Source organism: Oreochromis niloticus, linkage group LG7, assembly GCF_001858045.2.
Source record: "Oreochromis niloticus isolate F11D_XX linkage group LG7, O_niloticus_UMD_NMBU, whole genome shotgun sequence".
NCBI lineage: Eukaryota > Metazoa > Chordata > Actinopteri > Cichliformes > Cichlidae > Oreochromis > Oreochromis niloticus.
The window spans coordinates 55,547,047-55,574,694 of NC_031972.2; the positions used below are offsets into that span (position 1 = coordinate 55,547,047).

Here is a 27,648-nt window from a genome sequence, read left to right on the forward strand (position 1 = left end):
CAAGGGCACTTGTACTGCAACAGTACCATGCTCAGGGTACTAGCAGCAACTTGTTAGGTCTTCTGGTGGAAACATTTCTAACACCAAACCTTTGTGGTGAAAAACCCACAACTGCTGTCAGTTTCATATACAGTGTCATGCATGTGAAAACAAAAACCGTTGTGTTTTTTTTTCCTCATTAAAACCTTCAGTAAACCTAAAAAAATGCCATGTTGTCAATTTTATGTTGAATTAGAGTTTGGACCCAAGTGACAAAAAAACAAACACAACACTTAAGTAACTGTCACACTGTAAGATAAGTAGTTCCCCTCACACGAGGTGCTAGATGATACCAATGAAACATAGACTGAAGCGCTGAAATTTGATTTCAGTGCAGAAGCTTTGGTGAATTAATTACTTGTCTCCGTATGTAGTCCTGTGAAGCGCTGCTGGGATGTACCTCTCTGAGACATCAATTAATGGATCCGTTCTCCAAACTTTTTCTTTATGGATGAGCTGTGAGCTATGTGTCCTCAAGTACTGACTGGACTCTCACCTGAATTCGTAATTTAGGAAGCATTCCCCCAACTGACACTTTTCAGTTTAATGCAAAAACTTTTTAGTGTCAAATAAGTTAATCAGCTGAAAAAAATTTCCCGTACAAGGCGTAAGGCATCGCTGTCCTCTGCTGCTGTCTGCGGTGGTTCATTCGTCTTCCCAGCCTCCACATTCTCAACTGTTCCTGAACGCTGACCCTCAGGTGTTTGTTGCTGCGGGCTGCTGGTGTACAGTAATGTTTCCACCTCTGTAATGTCCAAGTCTGTTTCTGAAACATACGTCATGTCCAGATCTTCAGTGCAGTCTGATGGGGACTCCTCTGCAGCAACTGGATTTGCTGTCAGCTGTGAATTTGTGGATTTCCCCATCTTCTTAACTGTGTCCACTGCTTTTTGTTTACCCTGGGTGTGGGTGAAGGGAAGATCAAGCAAATATTAAACGACGGTTAAGAGAGTAACCCACATGTGATGATTAAGAGTTTAACTGCATACAGTAATATTGGATATAATGGACTGTGATGTTAAAACATCATTATATTACTTATATAGGGCATGTGGGGGAGGAAATCAAATGTTTGAAAAGAGAAACAGCACCACCTGCTGGCGAGTCACGAGTGTCAGGTCCTCACATGAGCCGTTTGTGAAATAGGAAACAGCTGCTTCTACCAGCTCTTGCTCGTTCATACAGTAGAAAGCAGACCTGGGAACATATCAGTGGATTGGGTAAGTTTAAAAAAAATTAAGGAGCTTTAAATGGGGCCTTAAACCGACCCCGATCGTGTTTCTTACGATAACTACCTGGCAGCTTTCCGCTTTCTCTTCAGTGGCTTCTTTTCTTGGCTTTTCTCCTCTTTTTTTGCCATCCATGAAGGCAGCGACCTGTGTCTTCCTGACATACCGCTCTCTTTACGTACGCAGCTTTACAACGCTTCCAAAGTCTGCCGCAACATCACGTGAAATGAAACGAGGCTAACCTTACTGTTTACAACACGGTTTGCACGAGCTCTGGTGCCGCTGACAACCCTAAAACAACCAATCACAGCAGAGCGTAACCGTGATGTCACGAGCTGACAGAGTTGCTAGCGACACTTAGCGGACAAGGATGTAATGGCACCATACAGCCACGACAACAAAGGATTAGCAAACGGCATTTTTTTTTTAGCGATTCAGACTTTATTGTCCGTTAGATGGCGGTAGAGCGCTACTTTTTTTTTTATTTTTCATCTAACGCCTGTAAGAAATCTAACCCCCACCTTCACCCACCACGCCCTTTGAGCTTAAAACTTTCTAGATTTGCTTTTTATTTCAGCACTCATGAATGAAGACATTATGTAATCTCACTGTCTGTCCCAGAGATACAATATCTGAAAGGACCTTGAGAAAATTTCTTTGACTTCAAGATTCAAAAGTCACAGTGAACTCACAGAACACGTGTTTTCCCATACTTTAGGATCAACAAAAATTCAAGTAAGACAAAATCGTGACATCATAACACTTATTTCAAAAAGGTTAAAGGCAAACTTCCCAGTAGCATCATATGATACTAACATTTTTTGCCCAACCTGAGTGGTGGGCAGAGGCATGAAAACCACAAGGTAAATTTTCAGTTTGAGGGTAAGTAGCCAGTGTTTGTACAGTATCTTCCATATTTTCCTTTCTTCCCCCTTATCTGACATTAATATTTTGGTACATGGTGCACTGTATTGTCAAAACTGATCTTGACACAGATTAAGCTGTTGTTCTTACTACTGAATCTGTTTTGAAAAAGGGTGAGAGTAAACCTGCTCTCATCTGTGAAAAGCACACGGCACCAGTACTGGTCCTGCCCACTAGAAGGCGTTCGGCCATGACCCCATGCTCATGAATGTTTCTGATTGCTTGGTCAGAGACATTCACACTAGTGGCCTGCTGGAGGTCATTTTGTTGCTCTGGCAGTGCTCTGGAGCAGATACTGGTCATGCTCATGACTTATAGATCTTCTACAGCTCTGTCCAGGTCTCTTAGAATAACTGTCTGTCTCCTGGAATCTCCTCTACGCTCTTGAGACTGTACTGAAAGGCACAGCAAACCTTCTGGCAATGGTACATATTGATCCTGGCAGGGTTGGTCTGCCTGTGCAACCTCTGTAGAGAGTAGTGACACTGACCCTAACCAACCAACCAACCAACCAACCAAACAAACATACAGTCAGCTTAGGAGGAGGAAAAACACATCACTGGCCTCCACCTTTAAAACCATTCCAGTTCTTTTGTTTTTGTTTTTGAGGAGTATAAATAAGTGAATCTACAAATAACTTAAAAAAATAATAAAACAATTCTAAAAGTGGTAGAGAAGAATGTGAACACTATTACGAATAAAACAATAAAAACATCAGTAAAAATAAACATCAGGAAAACATCATTAGCCAGTACTTAATCAATAAGAAATGTAGCTTAGCTGTTTCCACTTCAGTTTATGGTAAGTGGATGGCACTGATAGCAGACTGAGTTTGAAAGCTTACAGACGCACTTCAAAAATGCACCACTATCACTGAAAACCGTTAGTCTAGTGGCACATTTCTGTTAATGATCCTCGTGCTCCTCCAGTTAATACACAAATGCATGGGTCCAAATGTTAAATTATGTGTTCTAAAAAATGCACAGTTATATACAGTACACACAAAATCTCTGCAAATCTCTTTCTCTTTCCATATCATTGCACACTTACTTGTGCTCACATATGCTTGCTTTATTTTGCTGGAAGTAATCAGGATCAAAAGTACTGTTAGTGTGATTAAAAGAGTGTTATAAGTCTGGTCTAATCTAATTTCCAATCTCTTGCCCAGGACTTTCTATTGTCTCAGCTCTTCTGCAGATTCAAGCACAAAAAAGCAGACGTAGGGCGATCGTGGCTCAAGAGTTGGGAGTTCGCCTTGTAATCGGAAGGTTGCCGGTTCGAGCCCCGGCTCGGACAGTCTCGGTCGTTGTGTCCTTGGGCAAGACACTTCACCCGTTGCCTACTGGTGGTGGTCAGAGGGCCCGGTGGCGCCAGTGTCCGGCAGCCTCGCCTCTGTCAGTGCGCCCCAGGGTGGCTGTGGCTACAACTTAGCTTGCCATTACCAGTGTGTGAATGTGTGTGTGAATGGGTGAATGACTGGATATGTAAAGCGCTTTGGGGTCCTTAGGGACTAGAAAGCGCTATATAAATACAGGCCATTTACGTAAGCTAAAACAATAAATAAAATAATAGTAATCTTTATAAACCAGTACCACTTTCTGATTTGTGTCCTCCCACTTTAGAGATACAGTTAGATGCTTGTAGCTGTTAAAATGCAATCTGGACATGCTGGAGTGCTGATGACTTCTAGCCATGTGTGACTTGATCTTATGGGCCATCAGTAGATAATCTGTCCAGCTGCATGACACATTTCTTTCTCGCTCTTTCACTCTACTCCTTTCTCCTCCCTCTGTCCTTTTATCCTCTTCTTTAAATCACTGATGTTCTAAACAACCTTGTATCAGACTCTCACTTTCTGTCACTTTGTACACCAAAGCTGCCTTCTCTCACTCTGGCCTTTTAATTATGTCTCTAAAGCCCCTGCCTACAAGCGCTTAGGCTTTGATTACAAGGACCGGCTTTGTATGTTTGACTAAATTAAAAAGTGGAAAAAAGGGACACAAAAAGAAATCTCAAGGCAAACAGCATGTTAACAGCAAGATGTGTTCACAATGTAATTTTCCTTTAAGCTCTTAAGTTCATTGCATTTTAAGAAAAAAACAATAACCAGCAGCCTGAACTGGCAAGAAAAATCCTCAAAATCTACCACGATATTATTTTTATTTATTCTTACAGATGGCACTGAAAAGGGGCTCTTAACTAACAACAAACTGTATTAGTGACTCTAATTTGGAATAGCTTTTAAATCCACCAAGCATGAATTATGGGAAAAAAAGGCCACCGATAAAGCACGAGGGTTTCAGACAGCACTCTCACTGAGCTGCTTTCAATTTGTCACTTTTAAAACGCCTCACTAACCCTGTGCATGGTATTTACAACTTGTCATCATCATTAACTCAGTGGCATCACTGCAAAATCAAAAGAATCATATAAAAATGATTTAAACGTAAAGACACACGCATGCAAATCTGTGTAGACCCTAATATAGTATTGGACTCATCCTCCTCCAGGCTTGCTGCCACATCCACAGATCAGGCTGTGCTAAGAAGATTTCTGTTTGCCAATAGAGTAAATCTTGTCGCTGCTTTTCTAGCCTGCTGAATTTGTGGGTCAGACATGCCCAAAATGTGCTAAACTTGAATATCACCACCATGATTTCGTTAAACACTTTTTAAATGTCTTTTTCAGTAGTAACCCTCTTTTTTTAATTAATCACTTAATTTTTTGTAACATCTTCTTATATTAAATTTTCACACGGTAGATTTTTGTGAAGTCGAATCATTTTAAACAAACCTCTGGGGATGTCCTGTGATGTCTGGCACTGGGAGTTTGGAGTCAGTCAGACCGGGATCTGATGAGTTTTGAGGCTGCGTCATCATTGTGATCTCAGTCCTAGCTGTATGACGAGGTGCATTGTACTTTCAGAGTGCCATGGCGGGAGGTGGGCTGGATCTATAGCAATGTTTAGATGGCTGACACGTGTCAAAGTATCAGCCATACAAATGCCAAGAGTTAAGGTTTCCCAGCAACAAGGTGAACAGTGTTATTTACTTCACCTGTTGGTGGTTTTAAACTTGTGGCTCATCAGTGTAGAAGTGTAATTATATAATATCTGATTTTCCATAGGCTTGTCAATCACATGTTCTTCTTGCTCTAATTGGTATGAAGCAGAGTAATCTTATCGTAGTCTTCCTGAGATTAACCCTGATTTGAGTAAGGGTCATTGCCATTGGCCATCTGGCTCAGAAGCCCTCCTTGTGATTGGCCATATGGCTCCAGAGAGCAAGATTTATGAAGAGCAGAATGTTTAAATTGAATGAAAATTTTCCATTGAATGATCTTATCTGTTGGCACAGACACAACGCCTTCTCGCTATGGCATAGCTGTGAATTTGCAAATCTATACAGGACCATGAAAGAGTATGTTTGCAGGTCTGGCAATACTTAATGTAACATTTTTCTTTTTTTGTGTGCGTAGCAGAACACAAAGAAGAAAACCTGACACTTAAGGAAAAGCAGAGACAAGTTTTTATCTTTCAGGTCGCGTTTGGATGTTGCCACAAAACATAATGGAGCCAGTCATTCCCATTTTCCAAGTTCTGGATGTGTTTACGCGTCGGATGTGTGAATGCAGCCTTTCACTCTTTTTATTATTTGTGTTTATCTGCATATATGTATGTTTGATTGGAATTCATCATGACGTGGCTACGATGTGGTTTCCCACGTTAATCTGTAATTCCTTTTAACATTTTGACAGAAATGAAGGAAGAGTACTGACAACTTAAAAACACAAAACTGAGATTAAAGAGAAAAGGCTGTTTTTTGGTATATTTAGAACCAAAACTGATTTTATATGAATTTAGCCCTGTGATCTTCTAAAAGCTTAACCTATAGTTCTCTTTCCGACATTCTTTCTAATAGGGTCGTTTTTCTTGCCCTTCTTTCTTTCTCTAATCTGTTGTCATGTGGGCCTGAGATCAGTATAACGTTTAGTGTCAGCGCTTCGTGCTTCCTGATATCACATATGTCTAAATCTCTCTAGGAATGGGACATGTGTGTTCGCAGTCAATGGCTGGGTCTCCTGGGTCAACGTGACTTTGAACCTTAAGCTGGTTCTTATGTAACGCGTCATCTATGGGGATGATTAAACATCAGTTTACATTTCCGTGAAGATCAGGTTTTGGACTGACAGCTTTTAAATACCCCAAGAACAAAGAAAAGGAAAAGGTCAATTATGCCACAGGCCTGCTGATTAAAGATTTTTATGGCCCACACTAGAAGAGCAAGTTGGTCTCCTCGGCTGAGTGTAGGATTTAATGCCGCAGAGTGTGCGTGAGGGTGATTGGTTGTGACATAATCTACGGCTGTAACATCCAGTGCCCAAAGGCCGTAAAATCTCCAGAGCCAAAAAACCCCCCACTCTATGATGATAAATAAGGAGTTGCTGGGATGGAGTAATCCGTTGTTAAACTTGAGACTTGAAGGCTACTGTGCTGCTTCATCAGCAGTAATAGGCCAAATCCATTGGGATTTCCTGTCAATCACAGGCTCGTGGTGGGATCTTAATAACTTTCCCTTGGAAGCTGATAAAACTGCCTTTTTCTTTTTTTTCGAAATTCATCAATCTGTTGTTTATCATGGTGACACGCAGACATGCAGCTCAAGGAAACAGTGGCATAGATTCAAAGCAAGTCCAGGCAGCGTGTTTCTGTGGCAGTATTGTGCTTGGAAAGGGTTAAAGATCCACTGGAACTGCTTTACCCTGTTGTTACATGTTCCTGTTGAATTCCATGAAACGTCCTTGTGTGTAATGCATGACCTTAAAGATGAACCTGTCCATGATAGCTCATTCAGATTAATAAAACTGCAAAATTGTGCATGGGCTTGTGCCTTTTCATAATGAGAAAAGAAAGGCTAAAATGAGCTAAAGTTGATTTCACCAACTCACCTGGCTCACTCATCCGTGTACTCTGCAAATTGAAGATGCTAATTTCCTCTGTAATCACACGCTCATAAGAGCAATCACTTGCCTCGTTGAGACTCTAGTCAAAATGCTAATTAAAACTCACAGCCCTGCAAACGAACAATTTAGAATTCATTATCCTCTTTTGTGTGTCTTCTTCAGTTTTGCAGTTTTGCATCTAATTGTCAAAACACTGTGATGTTGCAAAAAATGTCAACATTCCAGCTGGACTTTATCTAATCTTACTCTACAGCTGTTCAGAGGGTGCTATGACTGTTGTCATGCTGTTCAGTCCACATGGAATATAGATATTCAGAGGTTGCACAGGCAAACCAACTCCACTAGGATCAATATGTACCACGGTCTCCCAGCACATTGTCTGTCTGCCTGAGCCCTACAAAGACAACCTCCAGCAGGCCACTGGCATGAATGTTTCTGACTAAGCAATCAGAAGAAGACTTCATTAAGGTTGACCTGTGGGCCCGATATCCTCTAGTTGGGGACGTCAGGACCCCCATTGGTATTTGCCATATTTGCCAGAATTGGCAGGTCCATAACTGCTGCCGTGTGCTTTTCACAGATGAGAACAGGTTCACCCTGAACACATGTGACAGCTGTGAAATGGTCTGGAGAAGCTGTGGAGAACATTGTACTGCTAAAGGAATCGATACCATTGACTGGTCTCCGCGTTTGCCCGGCCTAAATCCAACAGAACACCTCTGGGACATTATGTTTCGCTACGTCCGACACCACCAGGTTGCATCTCAAACTGTCCAGGAGCTCAGCGATGCCACAGCCCACATCTGGGAGGTGTTCCCCCAGGACACCATCTGTTGTCTCATTAGAAGCACTGATATTATCAGGCATGCATACAAGCACATGGGGGCCATACCAGCTACTGAGTAACATTTTTATTTGCTGTGAAATGGACTAGCCTGGTGCATCATTTTTTCACTTTCACTTTCAGGGTGTTTTTGAAATCATCTGTCTGTAGGTTGATCGTTTTCATTTTCATCAGTTTCTGTGGCGTCCTGTAATTCCTAACACATTCCATATCATTAAATATGCATTTTTTTTTCCTATTGACATGTGATGTTTTTAAAGTATTCCTTTATTTTTTTCAGCAGTGTACTAAAGAACAGATCCCTACTCTTTACAGGCATACAGGCTCCTTCCTTCCTTCCTTCCTTCCTTCCTTCCTTCCTTCCTAATGTTTTAAAAATAAGAAACACTTTGAAACAAGAAAAACATTCCAACTTGTGTTTTGTTCTACTTTTCTATTCAAAAAGTTCAAAGCAGGCCAATAAATTTCACCAACAGTTCTTTACTGACTGTCCCTGAGCTTTTTGTAATCTTCCTAGGCGGATGCCCATTTTTCATGGAATAGCAACTGTCTGAATATCCTAGTTTTGAGCATTTTGCATCCTCTTGTCCACTTCAGCGTGACAATGAGAACAAGATGTGATTGTGTTATCATAGAAAGTGTCTCAAAATGTGCTGTGAATAACAGAAGAAAACTTGTAAATACTATATTTGTTTTAAATAGTCTATTTCGTAAGCTCATTGATAAGTTAATGGAAGATGGAGCCCACACATGCACGGCCGGGTTAAGAATGATTTTATCGAGTAGAGAATCAGAAAGCTCTAAAAGCTGAGAAAAATTACAGAATTGTAGTAATGTGAAAGGAAATCAGAAAGATTGAGTATTACTGAAGTAATACTCAACATTACAGTAACTCACAGGGGAATAGAAATCAACAGTACTTCTGCTTGCTTTTCTCCTTCTGGAGCAGCAGCACACCTTTTGTTCCACTTTGATCCCCGTCTCTGTCAAACCCCCTTAAACCTCTGCTTTCTAGGTCTCTGATTACCTCAGAAGAAGCAGCCAAGACTAAAGTCTGGTTGCTATGGTAACTGATGTGGATTTGAATACCCTTGATGTGTGGTGAAAGTGTACCTGTATGTGTACTTGTTTGCATGTGTTTCAGTGAACGAGCAGCAGGCAGAGGACCAGAGGACTGGCTGTGAGTGTAACAGCAGGTATGCGTGGACACTTTGAGTTCAGACTTCACACGGCTCAGGGTGAGGTGGAGTTTAAGCACTCTTTCTCAACCGAACATGCGCCGATAATAAATGATTCACGCAACACCGAGACAACACCTTCACTTTATAATCAGTCAAAGGGGAAAGTGTTGTTTTCAAACACAAGCCCAGAGGATGCAGCTTTGTGAAAGTCCACATGTTGTGTGAGCGAGCGTTTATCTCCTGCTGACTTTCTTACCCACCTATTAAATAAGTATGGTCTTTGGCTTTGGTTTGTGTTGCTCTGTGGTTTGAGGCGTGTTTGTGAGGCGTGTCGGCGTGTTTTTAATCTGTTGTAGATTAGCTTTCTAATCTCTGCTACCTAGACTTTGGAATAGTCTCCTGCTGTTAAAAAGCATTTATTATTTAACAGCTTTCTGTTGAGATTCTTATTATTAGTAACTGATTGTGCTTTGTGACTTGTCTTGTGTCTGCAAAAGGCGCTTTACAAATAAACTTCACTTGCTTACTTTTTCTCAGTTTAAAGATTTGATAGGTTTTCTATGGGCTACTGTGGAAAAGATACAGGTTAATAGGATTTGCGGATCACTGAGTTCTTTTTTTATTCATGTCTTATACAGCATCTCACCTTTTTTTGTGATTTTTTTGTGATTGGGTTTGTATAGTACTTGAAACTGAGGCTTTTTTGTACTATTAACTTTGTACCATAATAGTTTTCCCACATGATTAAAAAAGCTAAAATTACATTAATTCAGCTTGAATGTTATTAAATAAGCAATATTGATCCAATGATTAAATACATATTAAAAACTTATACTTTTATATGTTATTACTTATAACAAGTAGAAGTACTTTAAACTGTTGATAGTAATTATATTTTTACTTAAAGAAATTTCCCTGTAGCTTCTGAAGGAAAGTCTGAGGAATATCCTCCAGTATCAGATTAAAAGTATTCATAAATGGTATAACAACTTAATATATTCAGATTTGTCTGCTTCTTTGATTGGTTGTAAACATGCATTGAATGTGAAAAACAAGTAGAATAGGGAGGTTTTGATACAACTGATCAACTGAAGGGAGAACTGGCAAATGTCCCACTTTTTGTGACGAGCTTCTGATTTAAAGCAAGTACATTCACCTATAAAATACAGTACAAATCCTCCAGTGGATGTGGTGAGTAGTTTTTAGTATTTTTGTCCTAAAAGCTAACACATCAAAGGAAAATCTCTATCCCACCTACACTTGGCTTCCATTTCCATCTCTCTCCGGCTCTATAGCCAGCTTTTTGGGGCTTTAGGTGATGAGTGTCCTTGGTGAAAAATGAGAAGGCTAGAGCCAATGTGTCCATGCTCTCTGCTCTGAATAGGAATTCACAGCAATGCACCGACAGACTTATGCTCAGTGGGCTTTTTGGCACGGTCCCTCCGCCGTGTGTGTGCGTGTGTGTGTGCGCGCGCGCGCGACTGTCTGTCTGTCTGGGAGAATGAGTGCGGCGGCCAGTATCAGCTAATTAAAATTTGAAAAATGGGAAATCCCAATTTATTTAATCCCCATGCCAAACGGGCGATTGGAGGTTTATCATATCACCAATACTCATAACTGATGATGCACATGCGCAATCATCTTTCCCCTCCAGTCTAGCGCCAACTGAGCTCAATCTTTAAACCGCGAGCAGCTGCAGACTGATCATCCGTTTGTTTGAGGCTGAGTCTCATACACCGAGCTGGGCAGGAAAACTGTGCAAACAGACAGATGACGAATCAGAAGTTCATCTGCTCTTTTTCGCACCTGAGCCGCTCTCAGTTTGACCAACACGACTAGGATGGAAAGGTGAAAGTTCGGATTTTCTAAATCAGTAGTTTTAATGTGCGGTAATCCGTACTACTGACATAAACAGGGGATGTGAGGGACAAGTTTGAAAACAGAAAAACTCATGAAAAGGAGCTCAGCGGCGAGGATGTACGCAGGTAAGAGAAATCATCCATATTTTTGCACTTTAGAGCAGATCGCGTAATTTCTTTACTCAAATGTCTGAGGGAAAAAAGAGAGAGTTGTTAAAAACTCAAGTCTGGTTTATAGGGGTTTTTTCTTGGCTGTTTTCTGACATGTTTGTGCAGTTACTTTGTGCACAAAAACCCGGAATATATGACGCAAGGGACTCTGTACACTACGTTTTTGTCTTTGTTTTGAAAGTTTCTCTTGTGTATCGATTCGTGGTGCTGAAGTAACAGCTCCACACACTTGCTCGGTGCACAGTTACTCTAAAAAGTAAGAAAAAAAATAAGCAACACGGATTTTTCTTTAAAAAAAAATCAAAGTAGGAAATCCGTTTTCCCCCCTTTGCGTCAGCGTTTGGTGGCTCAGTGCCTGGGCAAGAGGAGGATTTGGGCTACTGTTGCTGCCTCTGTTCCTCCTCAGCACCCACTTAATATGTTCTCAGAGGAAGGGCTGCAAGTAAATTTAACATGCAGCATTATGGCAGTCAGCCACACATCTTATTTACCTTATTGTACAACAGTAATGAATTGAAAACAGAGTCAAAAGTTATAAATCTGCCTTTTTCCCAGGTCACAAGCTGTGACAGGCAGAACATGCAGCACGAACGTCCACAGCCTATATCATAACTGCCATTTTATGTTTTGCTTTTTGTCCCTGGATGTGCAGCAACATGCCAACATGCCACTTTGGTGAAAACTCAAAGCAAGTTCTAAGCAGACTGGTGCCCCTGGGCAAGATGATTTATTTGGGTCACATTTTATGTAATAGGTACAAATGTGGTGCAAGATATGATTTCTTGAAACTTTTTTTTCTTTTTTTATACATATTTACCATTAGATGTCCTTGAACAGCTTCTTGGCAGACAGCAGTCCTGCCTCTCACCCAGCATAAATCTTGGCGGAAAAAAAAGAGGATGCAAAGATAAGAGTAAGAGTTAAGGAAGCAGATGGTAGAAGCAGCTTGTTCTCTCGCTCCCAAGCTTTGAACCCCACACCCTTGCCTTATATATGCATTCAGGGATTCTGCTGAGTGTACTGAAACATAAAGCGCAGACAAACAAATCCTGCTAAGCTCTCTCTTTTCCTTTATTCCTTGATTGTACCCCTCCTTACTGTGATTTCACACACTGTTGACTTCTACAGTCTGGATATTTCTCCTATTCATTGAGGGGGGATTTGCACTGGCGCAAAAGATTAAAGGTAAGATTACAATCTTTACTGTGCTCCTTTGACAAATGGACTCCTTTATACATTTCCATATTTTTTTTTAATTTGAGATTTATTTATTTTTTACACAAATGTGTCCAAAACTGCAATTTAGATGTCAGCAGCTTTTGTCCGGATAATTTTTTGTAGTTTTGAATGCTTTGTGTTGCTTGGTTTTCATAATGTACAGATGCAGGTGCAGGATCGAAAGCAGTTAACCCTTCTCTACGACCACAGCGTCACTGTGGAAACTGGGTACGAACCACTGATGGCGGCACTTTCAGCTCCCCAAACTACCCAAATACGTACCCTCCAAACAAGGAGTGCCTCTATGTGCTGGAAGGTAACTGATGAGAAGCACACAGCCCTGCTCATTTTACTGATGTGAAAAAAGTTCAGATATTGGGCCATATTCTTTTATTGGCTCAGACTGGCTCTGCGGGAATCCGATGCCATCAACACATATAAAACCTATTATGTGCAATGCCTCATTTTCCTCTTTTGTCATTAAAGACAAAACTGTGTTATTTTAATGTATCGTCCATTAACTTTTCAACCAGTAATGATATATAAAGAACATACAAGACAGAGTAGTATCTGAAAGGAGCAAGCATGTCTTTCTTGTTGCCATTTTTATGGTAGCGTTTTGTATTCCTGAATCGCCTCTTTGACAGTAAAAGAGTGCCAATCGTTCCCCAGCCCTGCCTCGCCAGAGAATAGAGCTGATGTTTGACGAAGTCTTCCACATCGAGGCGTCGTTCGAATGTCGCTTCGACCACATCGAAGTGCGGGACGGTCCCTTCAGTTTTTCCCCGCTCATCAATCGCTTCTGCGGCTCAGCCAGTCCTGGACTCATCCTGTCCAGTGGACGCTTCATGTGGATCCGCTTCTTCAGTGATGAAGAGCTGGAGGGGACTGGCTTCCAGGTCCAGTACAGCTTTACTGCAGGTGACTAAAATGCAGTGTGGTGGATGTACCATTTTCACACTGCTCAAAAAACAAATAGCTTTTTGCTGACCAGTGATTCTTTGCTCTTCTGATTTCTCACCTCCAAGATCCTGAATTTCATCTGCATGTGGGAGGACTTTTAAACCCCATCCCAGGTAGTGCAACAGCATGTATAAGAAATCTCATGCAGCTTCAGGTGTACATCTTTAGACTGCTATGCGAAATAAAGTCTTGTCACTTTCCATCTGATCACATGTCCTCCTTTTTGCTTCCACTTTGTTTCTTGCCAACTGTCGCTGTCTCTGGGTCAGATTGTCAGTTTGAGCTGTCTGGAGCTGATGGTGTGATCCGTTCAAGTCAGGTGGACGAAGAGTACAAAGTGAAGCCAGACCAGGCAGTGGACTGCATCTGGACTATACGTGCCCCAACAAAGAACAGGGTAAGATATTAAAATGACATTGTTAAATTTTCAGTTCTCCATTTCTGTGTTTTCAATTGAGTGATAACTGAAAGTCTGTAAAAAGGAAAAGCAGAAAGGAAAGGAAAGGAAAGGAAAGGAAAGGAAAGGAAAGGAGAAATATTGCTTCTCAACTAAATGAATTTAAGGAGAGGGGATATGATTCATTGGGAACAAAATGACAAACAGTACAGTGGAATGAAAGATGAGTCTGCAGCCTGCAGCTTATTTTGCTTTCTGCTTTCACCCTTCACCCTCTCCATATCTGCTGTGATGTATTTTTCTATATTCTTTACATTATTTGAAAAACAAAGCATCCCAAGTGTCTTTTTTTAATATCAAGCAACTACTAATCCGCAGCTTATGCATATAAATTATATACATGTGCATTGATAATCTGACAGTCAGCTTAAGTACATGTGCAGTAAAGCTGAGTCAAAATGATTTATATCAGTGATGATTCACCTGTCTTCTGTTGGCAAACAGAAACGAGCTGAATTACAAACCCATTTTGTAAAAAGCTGTGAAATGTAAATAGGAAGAGAATGCAATGCTTTGCAAATCTTATGAAGTCATATGTTATTTACAAGAGGACATGTTAAATGGTAAAGAGTTTAAATATTTCATCATCTACAGTGCATTTTTAAAAGATTCTGAGAATTTGGAGAAATCTCTGTGCAAGGGACAAAGCTGAAAGTGATAATTGGATGCTGTCATAGTTTAGCAGATTGAGGATCCAAATGCAGACTCCAAGGACAGGCAGACATCTATCTTTGGAAGTTGTAGCAGGAACCAAAAATGCTAAAGTCCATAGAAGAAGGCAACTGAAAGCTGGGAACACACAGGGAGAGAAACATAAACATACAGACAGAGACAAAGGGAGTCACTAAGCCTGTCTATACAAGCTGACACACTAAGGGCTAATCAGGGGGGTTGGGAAGAGGTAGGATATGAGGAACAGCTAACAACAAATTAGAGACAACAGAAGTAAAACTAGAAATAAAACACAAAAGACAACCAGCGTTGAAAATAAAAAAGGAAGTCACATACCTACCACAGAGATAAGACCTTAGCACACTCATATTTGACAAAGACATGAAGGTAAAGCCAGGAAAATAAACATGAAACAACTATGCTTAATCAACCCAGACCAGAATACAAATGAAAATAAACTGAAAGGCTCAAGATACACAAAGATCAAGTTTAACAGTCAACTAAGAATCATAAAATAATAGTATTCAGTTAATAAGGCTCAAACTCTGGAACATGACAGATGTCCATAATCTTCAGGCTCTCAGATGGCACTGTTTTAAAAACAGGTGTGCTTCTGCCATGTAAATAACTGCATGAGCTCCAAAATCACTGTCTGTGAACACAGTTTGCCAAATCAAAATTTTAAACTCTTTTTTTGGAGAACTTGGGCGCTGCTTTCTCTGGACTGAGGAGGAGAGGGACCATCTGTCTTGTTTTGAGCGGTGACTTAAAAAACATGAATCTTTGATGGTATGGAAGTGAAATATTACCTATGGAAGTGGCTGTAAAGGTACCATGTAGATGATATCTTTTTCAGATAAGGCTTTCTATATTTCAGCAAGACAAAACTAAATGTACTGCATGCATATGTCAACATCATGGCTTCGTAGCAGAATTTCTTGTATGCTAAACCGGCCTGTCTGCAGCAGAGACCTTTCACTAAATGAAAACATTTGAATCATTAAGCAAAAATTACAACAAAAAAGCCCCAGGACTGCTGAACAGCTAGAATCCTACATCAGGCATGAACAGAACAGCATTCCTTTCCTAAAAAGCCAGCAGCTCATCCTGTGCTTCCTAGGACGGCGATCTTGTGGACAGAGATCTCAGATGTTGTTCCTGGGATCTGCTGGAGGCACTCGCCCCGTATGGGGGTACTGCCTTGAGTGCTCCGATTGCCACGGCGACCACTGTTGCCTTCACCCTTCATGTCTTCTTGAGCTCCTCTCTCAGCCCGTGATACTTCTCGAGCTTCTTGTGTTCCTTTCTCCTGATGTTGTTAGGAGGGAGGTAGTTGAGGAGTACAAATACCTGAGAACCATCTTTGACAACCTCCTGAAATTTTCTGCCAACACAGAGGAGATTCTCAGGAGGTGCCACCAACGGCTATACCTCCTTAGGAAACTCAACTTCTTTGGAGTCAGCACACCCATCATGATGACTTTTTACTATGCCTTCCTGGAATGCATCATGACCTTCTCCATCACCTGGTGGTTCCACTCCCTCAGCCTTCAGAACAAGAACAGACTGCAGCACAGTGCATCAGTGTGTTCTAAAATCATTGGCCTGCCTGTAAGAACTCTGGCACAAGTTTTCAGCCAACAGGCCCTCAGACAGGCAGCCAAAATCATCAACGACCCCTGTCACATTCTTCACCCCGGATTTCAATGGCTCCCCTCTGGGCGACGCCTCTGCTGCATTTCCTGCAGGACTGAGAGGAGAAGAGTCACCTTTGTCCCCAAAGCCACTCTGCTTTTTAACTCAAGCCGATAAGACCATTTCCCACACCCATAAACATAAACTACTCTACACGCTTCTTATACTACCGACACTTTATTCACTTTTAGTCACTTACAGTTATTTATCCACCTTTCAGTCACTTTAATTTTAAAACTGTGTAATTTTAAAACTGTATATTCTGTGTATTTATTATTTCACTCCTATTGCCTGTTCTTACTGTCCTTATCTTCAGCATTATGCTGCTCGGTTGTTTGTTAATTGCCCCTTGGGGTTAAATAAAGTCTTCTGACTCTGATTCTGATTATCACTCGATAGAGCTACATCTATCACTACTATATCTGGTTGGTTAGCCATCACCAGTTTGTCTGCCTGTATCTGGAAGTCCCACAGGATCTTAGCTCAGTCATCCTCAACCTCCCTAGGGGGCGTATCCCATTTTGACCTCAGGACTTCCAGGCCCTGTAGACTTTACCAGCCACTTGGTGATAGCGTTCCATGTATGTCCTTGCCTGCTAGCTCCAGCCTGCAGCTGGGGTCTTGCCTGGTGTAAATGGTAAATGGCCTGTATTTATATAGTGCTTTTCTAGTCCCTAAGGACCCCAAAGCGCTTTACATATCCAGTCATTCACCCATTCACACACAGGTGATGGCAAGCTACGTTGTAGCCACAGCCACCCTGGGGCGCACTGACAGAGGCGAGGCTGCCGGACACTGGCGCCACCGGGCCCTCTGACCACCACCAGTAGGCAACGGGTGAAGTGTCTTGCCCAAGGACACAACGACCGAGACTGTCCGAGCCGGGGCTCGAACCGGTAACCTTCCGATTACAAGGCGAACTCCCAACTCTTGAGCCACGATCGCCTCGGTGTGGTAAACCAAAGCCTCTATGGATATGGCAGGAATATTGTTCCCAGTTTAAATAGTTGACCTGTTTTTCATGTTTATGGGATTTACAAATCATTGGATTCATTTTTTATACAGCATCCCGGCCTTTTTGGAATTGGTTTGTGTGTAAAAAATGAAAAGTGTACACTGTTTCCCTCTCCATTACTCATTCCAGATTTACCTGCGATTCTTGGAATACCAGATGGAAAACTCCAATGAATGTAAGAAGAACTTTGTGGCTGTTTATGATGGCAGTAATGCCATTGAGGATCTAAAGGTAATTCTTTGCATAACATCATAAATATTACTCTGTCTCTGCATGACGCACTAAGTTTGTTGCGCATTACATTGCACTATGCTTTCAGGTCTGAGGTTCTTCTTCTGCTACAGGATTTATCTTTCTTTCTTTGCCATACATGCTCCTTTTTTAATGCCATATTTAAATCACAAGTATGTAGCAACTGTTCTACAGACCTTGGCCTCATTGAGTCCGCACATCAACATCCATAAAAGAAAGTGGTGTGTGGTTTCTTGCAGGCCAAGTTTTGTAGTACAGTAGCTAATGACATTATGCTGGACACTGGTGTGGGAGTAGTGAGGATGTGGGCTGATGAGACAAGCCGTCTCAGCCGTTTCCGGATGCTGTTCACATCTTTTGCTGACCGTGAGTGTCTCCTTCAGATTATTCTTTCCCCCCTGCCCATCATTTTGCTTTTTCAGCTGCGATGGGAAAGTAAATGTATTAAAGATACAGTGCATATTTTGGTGGTTACTTTTAATTACTGCACTTTATATAGTGAGTCTTAGCAATAGCAAATAATAATAGTTTTGATAAGCATTTTATAGTTGGATCTCTGATAAAATACCCTGACTAGGACATGCCACATTCTTTCTGCTTGTAGCTTTCGATGCTTTGTCAGGTTGTATACATACTTCATATACACTTGTGTTTGTGTTTTAGCACCCTGTATGGGCGGTGCGTTCTTTTGCCACACTAACATGTGCATCAACACTTCTCTGGTGTGCAACGGCATACAAAACTGTGTCTTTCCTTGGGACGAAAGCAACTGCAAAGGTACCTCGATTCTGCTGAAGCACTTTGGCAGAAATGCTTTCTTTGGTCTGCTGTGATGTGTTATGCTGTGTAATTCTGTCATGCTTTGTGAAATGATGGATGTCATGTCTGCCTTTGTTGTGTCACATTGAGTCTCCTTGAGGAGCATTATGAAACACACACACCGGCTGCAGCAACTACAGAACAGTTAATATCGATGTGTTTCCACTTGGCAGGAAAAGCATAATCTCATCGTTTTGACGCGTTTCCAACTGAAAGGCCTTCAAGGCTTTTTGGCTAATAAGTGGATCTTAAGCATCTCTAGTGCTGGGATGGGTGTTTATCAGTGCCTTAGCTTTTAGTAACTGCTTTGAATTGTTCCTGGCATCCAGAGATACGAATTGTGTTGACACGGGAGGGAACAAGTAAATGACTGATGTACTCTCGGTGCCTTTGAAAGCCTCTGATATTTTTAACTCTTTATGTCGTCATCTCTATCCTCCAGAGAAAAAGAACAAAGGTCTTTTTCACCAGATCACAAAGACTCACGGGACAATAATCTGTGTGTCTACGGGGGTGGTGCTGTTACTCCTAATTGTCTCCATTCTGGTGCAAGTCAAGCAGCCACGTAAGAAGGTATTTAAGAAAATTTGTTGAATTCTTATAACATCATCCCACTAAATTTTTGTCATAGAAACTACAAATAAAATAGTGATTCCCTGTCATATTTTAAAGGTGTTGGTTCGTAAGAACAACTTGTTTCCTCGTGCTGACTTCCAGGAGGTGTTTGACCCTCCTCACTATGAACTCTTTAATCTCAGAGACAAGGTCAGTTTTATTGCTTTGACACATTATATTATTGGTACATGTTTATATCGTTTTAAAACTACTAATTTATTAACATTGTCCTTCACAGGAGATTTCTTCAAGAGACCTTGGGGAGTTGTCAGAGGAGCTCCAGTCCCTACAAGCGCTGAGGAGGTCCTCGTCAGGATCGCGCTGCATACACGAACACCATTGTGGCTCTCTGGCCTCTATCAACTCCATTAAAGGCAGCCTAGGTGCACAAGGCCTGGGAAGGGGATCCATGGAGCTTCCAGCTTTCAGAGTAGACTTCCAAAACTCCTTGCCTCCCCTAAGAGATTTCAACAGCAGTCTGCGGAAGAAGAGCTGGCCCAGTATGAAATCAGGCCGAATACAGGGCCATCATGGTATGGGGGAGAGAGCTCTGGGGCGGCAGGACAGAGTAATGGAGGAGGATGAAGAGGAGGAGGAGGACGGGAGGTATGATGTGTATGTGCGTAGAGCAGGAAGCCGAAGAGGTTATGAAATGGCCCAGCAAAGATCCCTGTCCATGGACTTTTGAGGAGAAAACACGAGATATGTGTTAGGGTAGGTAAACACTGCCTCAATTTTGGGGTGGGGCTTTTCAAATTTACAGGAAAAAGGAAAAAGAAAGTAAACCAATGGCTTGTCCAAGTACACTTTCCTTCTTCTCAGTAAGGCTGGAAAACATAGGCTCTGTAAAGGAGCAACAAGAAGATCCTCAGGCACTGCCAAATTTGCTTATATGCTGAAACAGCGAATGGGGAGCTGTTATCAAGTCTCTGACACCGGTGTAAAAGTGAAAGTAAAAGAAAATGCTGTATACTGTTCTTGTGTTGATGTATTTTGTTGAATACATTTAACTGTAACGCGGATAGATGTTGTGGAAATATGTTTTGAGTCAGTGTGTAGAAGAAGTGTGATTACATTTTGAGTATTAGTGAAAAAACTACATTGGAAACAAAAAGGTAATTTCCGCACCTCTGACTTAGGAAAAGTCAGCTCCGAGTTAAAGTCGGTTTTAGTTTTGCTGAAGGAAAGTCTGGTTGTTCTGCAATCCTCTTTTGGGCACGTTGAACAGGTACACAGGTTGGAAATTTGACAATTATGTCACTCTGCAGTGACACACCTGACCTTATGAAAACCAGAAAACAAGATTTCTTTTTACAGTCCTTAAAAACAATGGGTTATCAGATGTTAACACAGTGGGGGAGAAGCCAACATAGTCCTGTTAATTAGCAAGGACTGTATTTAGGAATTAAACCATTTAATAAGAAATAAAATCGTGTGAGTACTGACCTCAAAGAAAATGCTGTATTCCAATGTTTTTATGTGTTGTGATCTTACACACAGTGTCTCTGAAATTCCCACAGAACGTCTTACATAACCTTGTAGCTGGCACAAACCTCATTTGGAAAGCCTTGCTGTGTAGTCAGCATACCTCTGCGGTTCATTTGTCATCCTCAAAAAAATTCACTGGACCAATAATTAATGGGGCAACATAGTTTGTCTGCATAGACATAGACAAAAGCCTGACAGTGCATTCTCAGTGCTAGTGTGTGTGCTGGTAACACAGTGTTACACAATTCTCATTTGACCTCTAAGTATAGACTTATAAACTCACGATTAAAGAATTCCAGTTAAGTTTCTATGCACTGGCTACTTTGTACTCAATAAAAGCTATGATCAAACAAGTGATAGATAACGTAAATGGGTCAGTCATGATAATGTACTCTGTTTTATATGCTTCCATAAGTTGACCTTGTTTGTAGGGAATATGAATTATCAGCTCCGGTACACAGTCTTTTTTTTTCTTTTTTTATCTCAATATCCATGAATAGCGACGATATTTGGAACACCTCAGGTAATAAATGACTCCAGAGAAATAGGTCAAAAGGTACAGGAGATGCAGGATTATTGCTATATAATAACTCTCTGTGTGACAATAGTTAAGCCTATCTTCAAAGGTGTGTCTCATTCTTTTCTCAGTTTGATCAACGCTGGGAAAACATCTGCACAAAGGAGCTAAAGAAGTTTAAGTTGGGTTTTTTTGTCTGTTTTTTTTTTTTTTTGTTACAAGCCCTGTGTGCTTATAATCACCACAAATAGTTTGAAGGACATAATCGTTTGTTTGTTGTTGTTTTTTCACTACTTTTAATTCATTTATAAAAACGTTTTTACTTGGTCACAGTTGGTTATGCTGATTTCTTTCAAATTAAAACTGTAATATTCTACAAACACTTTTGCTTATGCTTCATGATATCCATCACCTGCAGGTGAGTGCCTGGCCTTGGGTAAACAAACAACAATGCTTGACCAGAACTGAACGTCAAGTTTACTTTTAGATTGCAGTACAGTAGGTCAGGTGATAACTTACATTAGAGCAGCAGGTTGGCATGCAGTCTTTCCACCATTGAGAGTTTCCAGAGATAGACAAAATGTTTATAAAAAATGCATACTGTAACTATGATTGGAAAGAATGACGTCTTTAGTGTTTAGCACAGTGATTGCCTTGTACTACAGACGATGCTGTGGAGTCAAGAATAAAAAGCACTTTATTGATCAAAATAAATAAATGTGGTAAAACATAATATAATAGAAATTAAACACACAAATAGGTCTGTAATTGTAAAATAACATCTTTATAAACCTTTAATAAAACTATACAAGCAGTTTTTTGGCCGTACTAAAAAAAAGGTGCTGCTGCACTATGACTTAGTACACGTCAGCATCAGCAGCTGAAAATGAAAATACAGCAACAGCTTGTTTAAAGTCTTTGAGTTTCCTTCATCACTTTGTTCGGTGTTTTTTCATCTTCAGTCCACAAAAAAACTCCTTTCAGTCCAAAGTGTGCAGGCAGACCGGGCTCTTGAGGCCAGAATGATGTATTGCAGCATGACATTGTCCATCGATGTGTTTATAGTCCAAAGCATTAAAACGAGGTCCTCAATGACTCATCAAAAAAGGGCATGTGGTTATAGGCCATCAAGGGTGTGCTCTCTCCAAGAATGGCCTCCGTGAAGTTGGGCCTTCTCCAGGCGTACACCATGCTGTTCAGGAAACCTTGTAGAGACACGCTGGCAGCCTGCAGTAAACAAAAGCAATACTTTAGCCTGCAAATCTGCCAGCCGATGACATTTTAACCTACTCATTGAAAATCTTTAACTAAAACATACCTGTATCATATAAAAACCAAATAAACTGCGTTGTTCAACGTTTGTTCTCATCAACAAGGTAGATAGCAGGATGAGGAAAAGTGCTACAAGAAGAAGAAACATCAGTTTAATTTTGTCGTAAAGTTGATATTTACACTAGCTTTGTGCATGCGTTTGTGTACCTGGTGCCCAGCAGATTAGGATGACTGTCACCATATTCCTTGCGGTAGAAATTGCTCTTTTCATTCTTCTTCTTGAACGCCCATCTCCCTCCACTGGGAAAAGCCCCTCCGGATCTCGTCTTTCATACCACTTACCAACCTTATAGTAAATAATCTGAACCAAAACAGGAAAAAAATATTTGTTTTATCAGATTACACTGGTATTTAAACTTGCTTGTTATGTTACAGCAATGTGATTGTTAGTAACTCACAGAGCAAGACACCATCACTGGTATCACCACAATGAAAAGAAAAGCTCTGATGAAAACGTCATGGATTGTCTCCTGTGGGCAAAAGAGAATTATGTATCAAAAATATGCATGCACAGTGCATTGCTTATACAAAATGTAACAATGCTAAAGAGCATTATTATTCTGTTAAACAGAGACTATACGCACACACACTACAACACAGGCCTCGATAAAACTAAGTGTGTTAAAGGGTTTCATAAGACAGCTGTACACTCACAACATCTGAGCAGGAATTCCTCCAGACGTGCAAGAACAAAATACAACTGTGAAAAAGAGAAAATCAAAAAAGGTCAGAAACACAGGCGAACAGACCCATTTCAAAGCTGTGACGTCTTTGAAAGATTTTGAAGGAGGCTGAATCTCTGGGTTGTGTGCTCACCTGGTGCAGTACGTGCTATCGTTACTGATGACCCCATTTGGCACGCCGCTGGTGGCTGGAATCAGCGAAGTAGCTTTCATGAAAGGAGTGAGCACATATGCTAAGTAAAGTGCAAGTGGGATCATCCTGTTATATTGGGCAGAAGATAGAGAAGAAGAATTAAATTGTGCACACAAAGGATACCATCTGGTAGGTTAGGTAAAAACTAAAGCATTTATTAATTCATTTATTTTTTTAAAAAGTGGTTAAAACTTACCACACAATGGCATACACAGGTATGACTATTTCTTCTCTTCTACATGTATTCTGCAAAACAAGCAAATGTCAGTGAATCTGGTTTCTGGACAAATTATGATCACCAGATGCAGCGAATGCCTCACCAGATCCCCCTCATCATCCGCTGGTCTTTCTCTCCATCCTTGGATTACATTCTTTGACTTCCAGGCATAAGCGACCACCAGCAGGAATGAAATGAAATAAAATGTCTGGAACAAAACACAAAGAACAACACAAAATGTGACAGTTTTAAAGTAAGTTTTTAAAGTAATTTTAGACCAAGCAGTAATATTTACCTTAGAGTAAATGTCAGTTAAATATAATTTATGTGAATACTGATGAGCTCTGGTTCTCAGAGAACAACAACTTTATACTTGAAGAAGATTTCCCAGTTGGTTATGCTGATTCTTAGGACCAGTGTCCAACAAACGTGCAAGAGGACTTTTATCTTTACGAGGACGATCTTTATGAAGCAATGTGAGGACATTTTATTATTTGATTTTACACGTGCTGCTTGTAAAATGAAATGAAATATTTTTTTTCTTTTTTAAACATGCTTCTTTGTATAAGAAGGATATGAAGTATAAATACAGCTATTTATTTAAATGTAAATGTAAGGTACAGTAAACCTTTGCCGACATACCTGCAGACATAAAAATGACATTAGCTGAATTTTGAAATGTAGGGTGATGTAAAAATGATTTAAAACCATGCTCCTTTAGTATTTGAAGTGGATGTTTGTTATCTAATAGCAGGGGTCCCCAACTCCAGGCCTCGAGGCCCAGTGTCCTGCAGGTTTTAGATCTCACCCTGGGTCTACACATCTGAATCAAATGATTAGTTCATTACCAGGCCTTCGGAGAACTGCAAGACATGTTGAGGAGGTAATTTAGCCCTTTGAATCAGCTGTGTTGGATCACAGACACATCTAAAAACTTCAGGACACCGACCCTCGAGGCCTGGAGTTGGAGACCCCTGTCTTATAGCATGTATATTATAGCGTGTAAACTAAATTTGGAATTTAATAAGTCTGTTGGAGTGCATAAAGACTCTCATGGACCCCAAAATAAGGTAACCTTAAGTTAGGAACCAGGTCAGTCCATTTTTTTCTTTCTTTTTTTATATTGAACTCTTAAAAAGGTTAAATATTTTCCATATCTGCATTTTGAAAGAATTCCACAATCTGAGCTGGAGGAATTTGAGAGTTTGGTCCTACAATACATTCTTTTCTTTTCTTTCCTTTTTCTGTTGCTTTATGTACAATCAATATCTCCTATCCTTAAAGCTTATCAATCTAAATTCTAACGACAACTCAGAAGACTTTAGTCAACCGAGTTCACAATAGACGTTGTCACTTAGAATTTTATGATGAGAACAACTGTTATGAAAAGCATGTGGAGCTCCTCCTCTCGGTCTGAGGGAAGAATGTGGACATGTTTGCATAACAGGGAACGTGACACAGCAAAACTGCTCACTATGTCATTTTATAGAGGCAATATAAGGAACACATGTTTTTGATTTACTTTACTTCTTGAACTACGTGATATGTCCTCGGTGCCTTTAGAAAACTTTATATTATTAGACAGTAATCTGATCCTTTACTCTGTAAATGTTGATTATTATAGCTGGAAGTATCAAAAGGAATGTGAAACCACCTAAACTTTCATGACCCGTGTAAGATTAAACTACTTCCCCACCAAAACGTGGTTATCCTGTTAATGATTTATTTGCGGTGGTAAAAGCCCGATCAAACAATGAAATAAACAATCGCTCACCAGTGACAGCGGCAGGCCATATTGGCAGATGACTATACTGTTGACAGTCGGTATTTTGTTCATGAGACTCATGGACATCAAGATCAGAGCAGCCAGGAGGTCGGCGAGAGCAAGCTGCACCAGGATGTGTACCTGCAAAACAGTTTGCATTAAGGGTTGTGCAGTGTTGACAAACTACACAGTTCCTTATGCTCAGTAATATTTAATTTTATTAAATAATCCATTAGTAATGCGTACACCTCGACTCACCTGTTCTTTTAGATGCTGCCATCTTGCTATGGAAACCACCAGGACGGAGAAACTCCCAATCACACTGAGGTTAATAAGAAATATGTAAACTATTAAATGACAGCAGGTATTTATTTGAAGGAAAGTTTAAAAGAAATGAACAGCTAACATTGATCCAAACCACAGTGAGCCTGCATACTGCTCAGGTTACATTAACTTTCCATTCCCTTTATTCAGGTATCACCACTAATAACCAACCTTAACACATTCTATGGCAAGCAGAAGTCTTACAGGGAAAATGTTACTTAGCTAAAAAGTGTTGTAACAATGTACTCAGTATTAGTATTAGTATTAAAAGAAGTCCGCAATCCAGAAAAATGACACTGTGTTGCATTAATACATAGTATATATATATCAATAATTATTAGTAGTAGTTGTGATTAGTAATTAAATGATTCCCATTTAATTTTCTGCAGCAAATTGGTGAACTTATCATTTTATAAAGTAACTAAAGCTGATAAGTGCAGATAAATAAAAAAAGTTCAATATTTGCCTTTTGAGAGGTGGAGTAGAAATAGAAAGTGGCAAGAAAAGAAAAGACTAAAGTACAATATCTCAGTTTAGTGAGAGTGATAGACTAAATTGGCTTATATTCAGGTTAACATCACAAAGCATGTTTTTTTGGGGGTAAACAAATTTTTGGGGTAAACAGACATGTTGCCACATGTCTGAGACATGTGGCACCATGTCAACAACAACAACAATTACAAACAATGTAATTCATTAAAAATTTCCTCTCTCCCCTATTCTTGATTTGCTTTTGTCAAGAAACAAAAAGAAACACAAAGACTCTTCAACAAAGGGTTAGGAGTATCATTGTTCTTTAAGGAAGTTTACAGGTATCAACTACACCAAGTAACCTAAAATGCAAACATATCAAACAATGAGGATGTAAGATAACTGAGAGACTACAAAGAGAAAGTCCCTGAATTCGCTGCATGGTGCCCTGCTGGTCTCAGTTGATTTTAAAAAATGAGAAACTGTCATAAAGGTAATAACGTGCAAAATAAAGTTTCTTGTGTTTGCTATTATCATATTTGCAAAACAGATTGTTACATAATTCATGATGATAATAATATGAGGAAGTGCATAGGAATACCTGGGAGTGAGTAAAACTATGTACACCGTAGAGAGGACATCAATCTGAAAGCAAAATTCGGAAATGCCTGAGTCATTTCACGGATAAAAGATTTTATTATACAGTTCTTTTTTCTTAAAAAAAAAAATGATTAAAGCCCATTAAAAACAATGAATGTAGTGCCTACCTGAGCTCCACTCAGAAAAGTATTTAGCTCCATCCTGAGAAGTAAAAAGTCACATTCGGCATGTGCACAGCTCCATAACCTGCTCTCATTACAGGCCAATGAAAATGTGACTTCTTTGTGTATAGAGTGCCTCTATAAAAAAGTGCACCTTGTCACATGTTGTGACTCCGCCTGCTTGACTCAGTGCATGTGTGTGTTTGTGCGTATTTGTGACAATACTTGGTAATCCCCAGGTAGACTGGAATTAGTTTGCGCCTTACTTAATGCCTTCCAAGATAGTGACCCATTTAGAATATATAGTAAGACAATGAAACTGGAGTTTCTCTGTACTGTTTGGGGTTTTGCCCTCTTCTGATTATTACAAACTAAGAAAATAATAGAGAAAGTCTGAGAAATGTTTTGCATCCCTAACATTCTTCAGTAAAGCTGTCATGTCTTAGTCTAGTATAAAATGAAAGCATACAGTAGAACAAATATTTTTAAGGTTTTCATGGAAACCTAAATCCTAATCTTATTGAATTAGTCCACAGCTGAAAACACGTGTGCAATAAAAAAAGGAATACTGATTAAAAAAAAAAACCTATTTAAACTATTGAGTTTTTCTTTCACTTGTATTCTGGGCTATTGACTTTCTGTAAGATGCAGCGCTGACTGTCTTGCTTCTTTTTTCTGGAAGCAATAGCCTACATATGTATTGTTGAATGTGGCATCAATTCAACCTGCTGTGTTTGGAGGAAGAAAAATACAGAGTATGACCCAAAGAACACCATCCCCACAGTCAAGCATGGAGATGGAATCATTATGCTTTGGTGCTGTTTTTCTGATTAGGGTACAGGACAACTTCATTGCATGCAGCGTGAAATCTCGGATGACAATCACCTTCCCTCAATGAAAACACTGAAGATGGGTCCAACACATACTGCCAAGGCAAGAAAGGCTGAAGAAGAAGCATATGAAAGTATGGAGTGGGCTTGCC

At 40.2% G+C, this 27,648-nt stretch overlaps 3 protein-coding genes across 4 annotated transcripts; 1 reads left to right on the top strand and 2 right to left on the bottom strand.

Annotated features, from left to right (window-relative positions):
• Window positions 1-200: 200 nt before the first annotated feature.
• On the bottom strand, window positions 201-1,595 carry si:ch211-127m7.2 (cell cycle regulator of non-homologous end joining). The gene is made up of 3 exons (XM_003440382.4): window positions 1,335-1,595; window positions 1,134-1,236; window positions 201-938 (listed from the first exon to the last, which is right to left on the bottom strand). The coding sequence occupies exons 1-3, from the start codon at window positions 1,430-1,432 to the stop codon at window positions 618-620; spliced, it is 522 nt and encodes a 173-aa protein (XP_003440430.1). The 5' UTR covers window positions 1,433-1,595; the 3' UTR covers window positions 201-617.
• Window positions 1,184-21,293, top strand: neto2b (neuropilin (NRP) and tolloid (TLL)-like 2b). 2 transcript variants are annotated; one of them, XM_025908908.1, is made up of 15 exons: window positions 1,184-1,259; window positions 9,143-9,236; window positions 12,033-12,122; window positions 12,338-12,394; window positions 12,591-12,743; window positions 13,100-13,348; window positions 13,456-13,503; window positions 13,660-13,787; window positions 17,359-17,460; window positions 17,721-17,847; window positions 18,145-18,258; window positions 18,743-18,873; window positions 18,973-19,065; window positions 19,154-19,629; window positions 21,052-21,293. In XM_025908908.1, exons 2-14 carry the CDS (start codon window positions 9,197-9,199, stop codon window positions 19,601-19,603), a joined length of 1,782 nt encoding a protein of 593 aa, XP_025764693.1. In that variant the 5' UTR covers window positions 1,184-1,259; window positions 9,143-9,196; the 3' UTR covers window positions 19,604-19,629; window positions 21,052-21,293. The 2 variants fall into 2 exon arrangements, with proteins under 2 accessions (XP_025764693.1, XP_013124090.1); XM_013268636.3 differs by lacking the exons at window positions 1,184-1,259; window positions 12,033-12,122 and having other exon boundaries at window positions 9,221-11,164; window positions 19,154-21,293.
• Window positions 21,294-21,409: 116 nt separating this feature from the next.
• si:dkey-30c15.2 (uncharacterized) lies at window positions 21,410-26,783 on the bottom strand. Its single transcript, XM_005470866.3, has 12 exons — window positions 26,673-26,783; window positions 26,507-26,550; window positions 25,369-25,432; window positions 25,120-25,251; window positions 23,449-23,553; window positions 23,325-23,374; window positions 23,069-23,194; window positions 22,907-22,952; window positions 22,651-22,722; window positions 22,400-22,553; window positions 22,239-22,321; window positions 21,410-22,147 (listed from the first exon to the last, which is right to left on the bottom strand). Exons 1-12 carry the CDS (start codon window positions 26,703-26,705, stop codon window positions 21,995-21,997), a joined length of 1,062 nt encoding a protein of 353 aa, XP_005470923.1. The 5' UTR covers window positions 26,706-26,783; the 3' UTR covers window positions 21,410-21,994.
• Window positions 26,784-27,648: the final 865 nt, after the last annotated feature.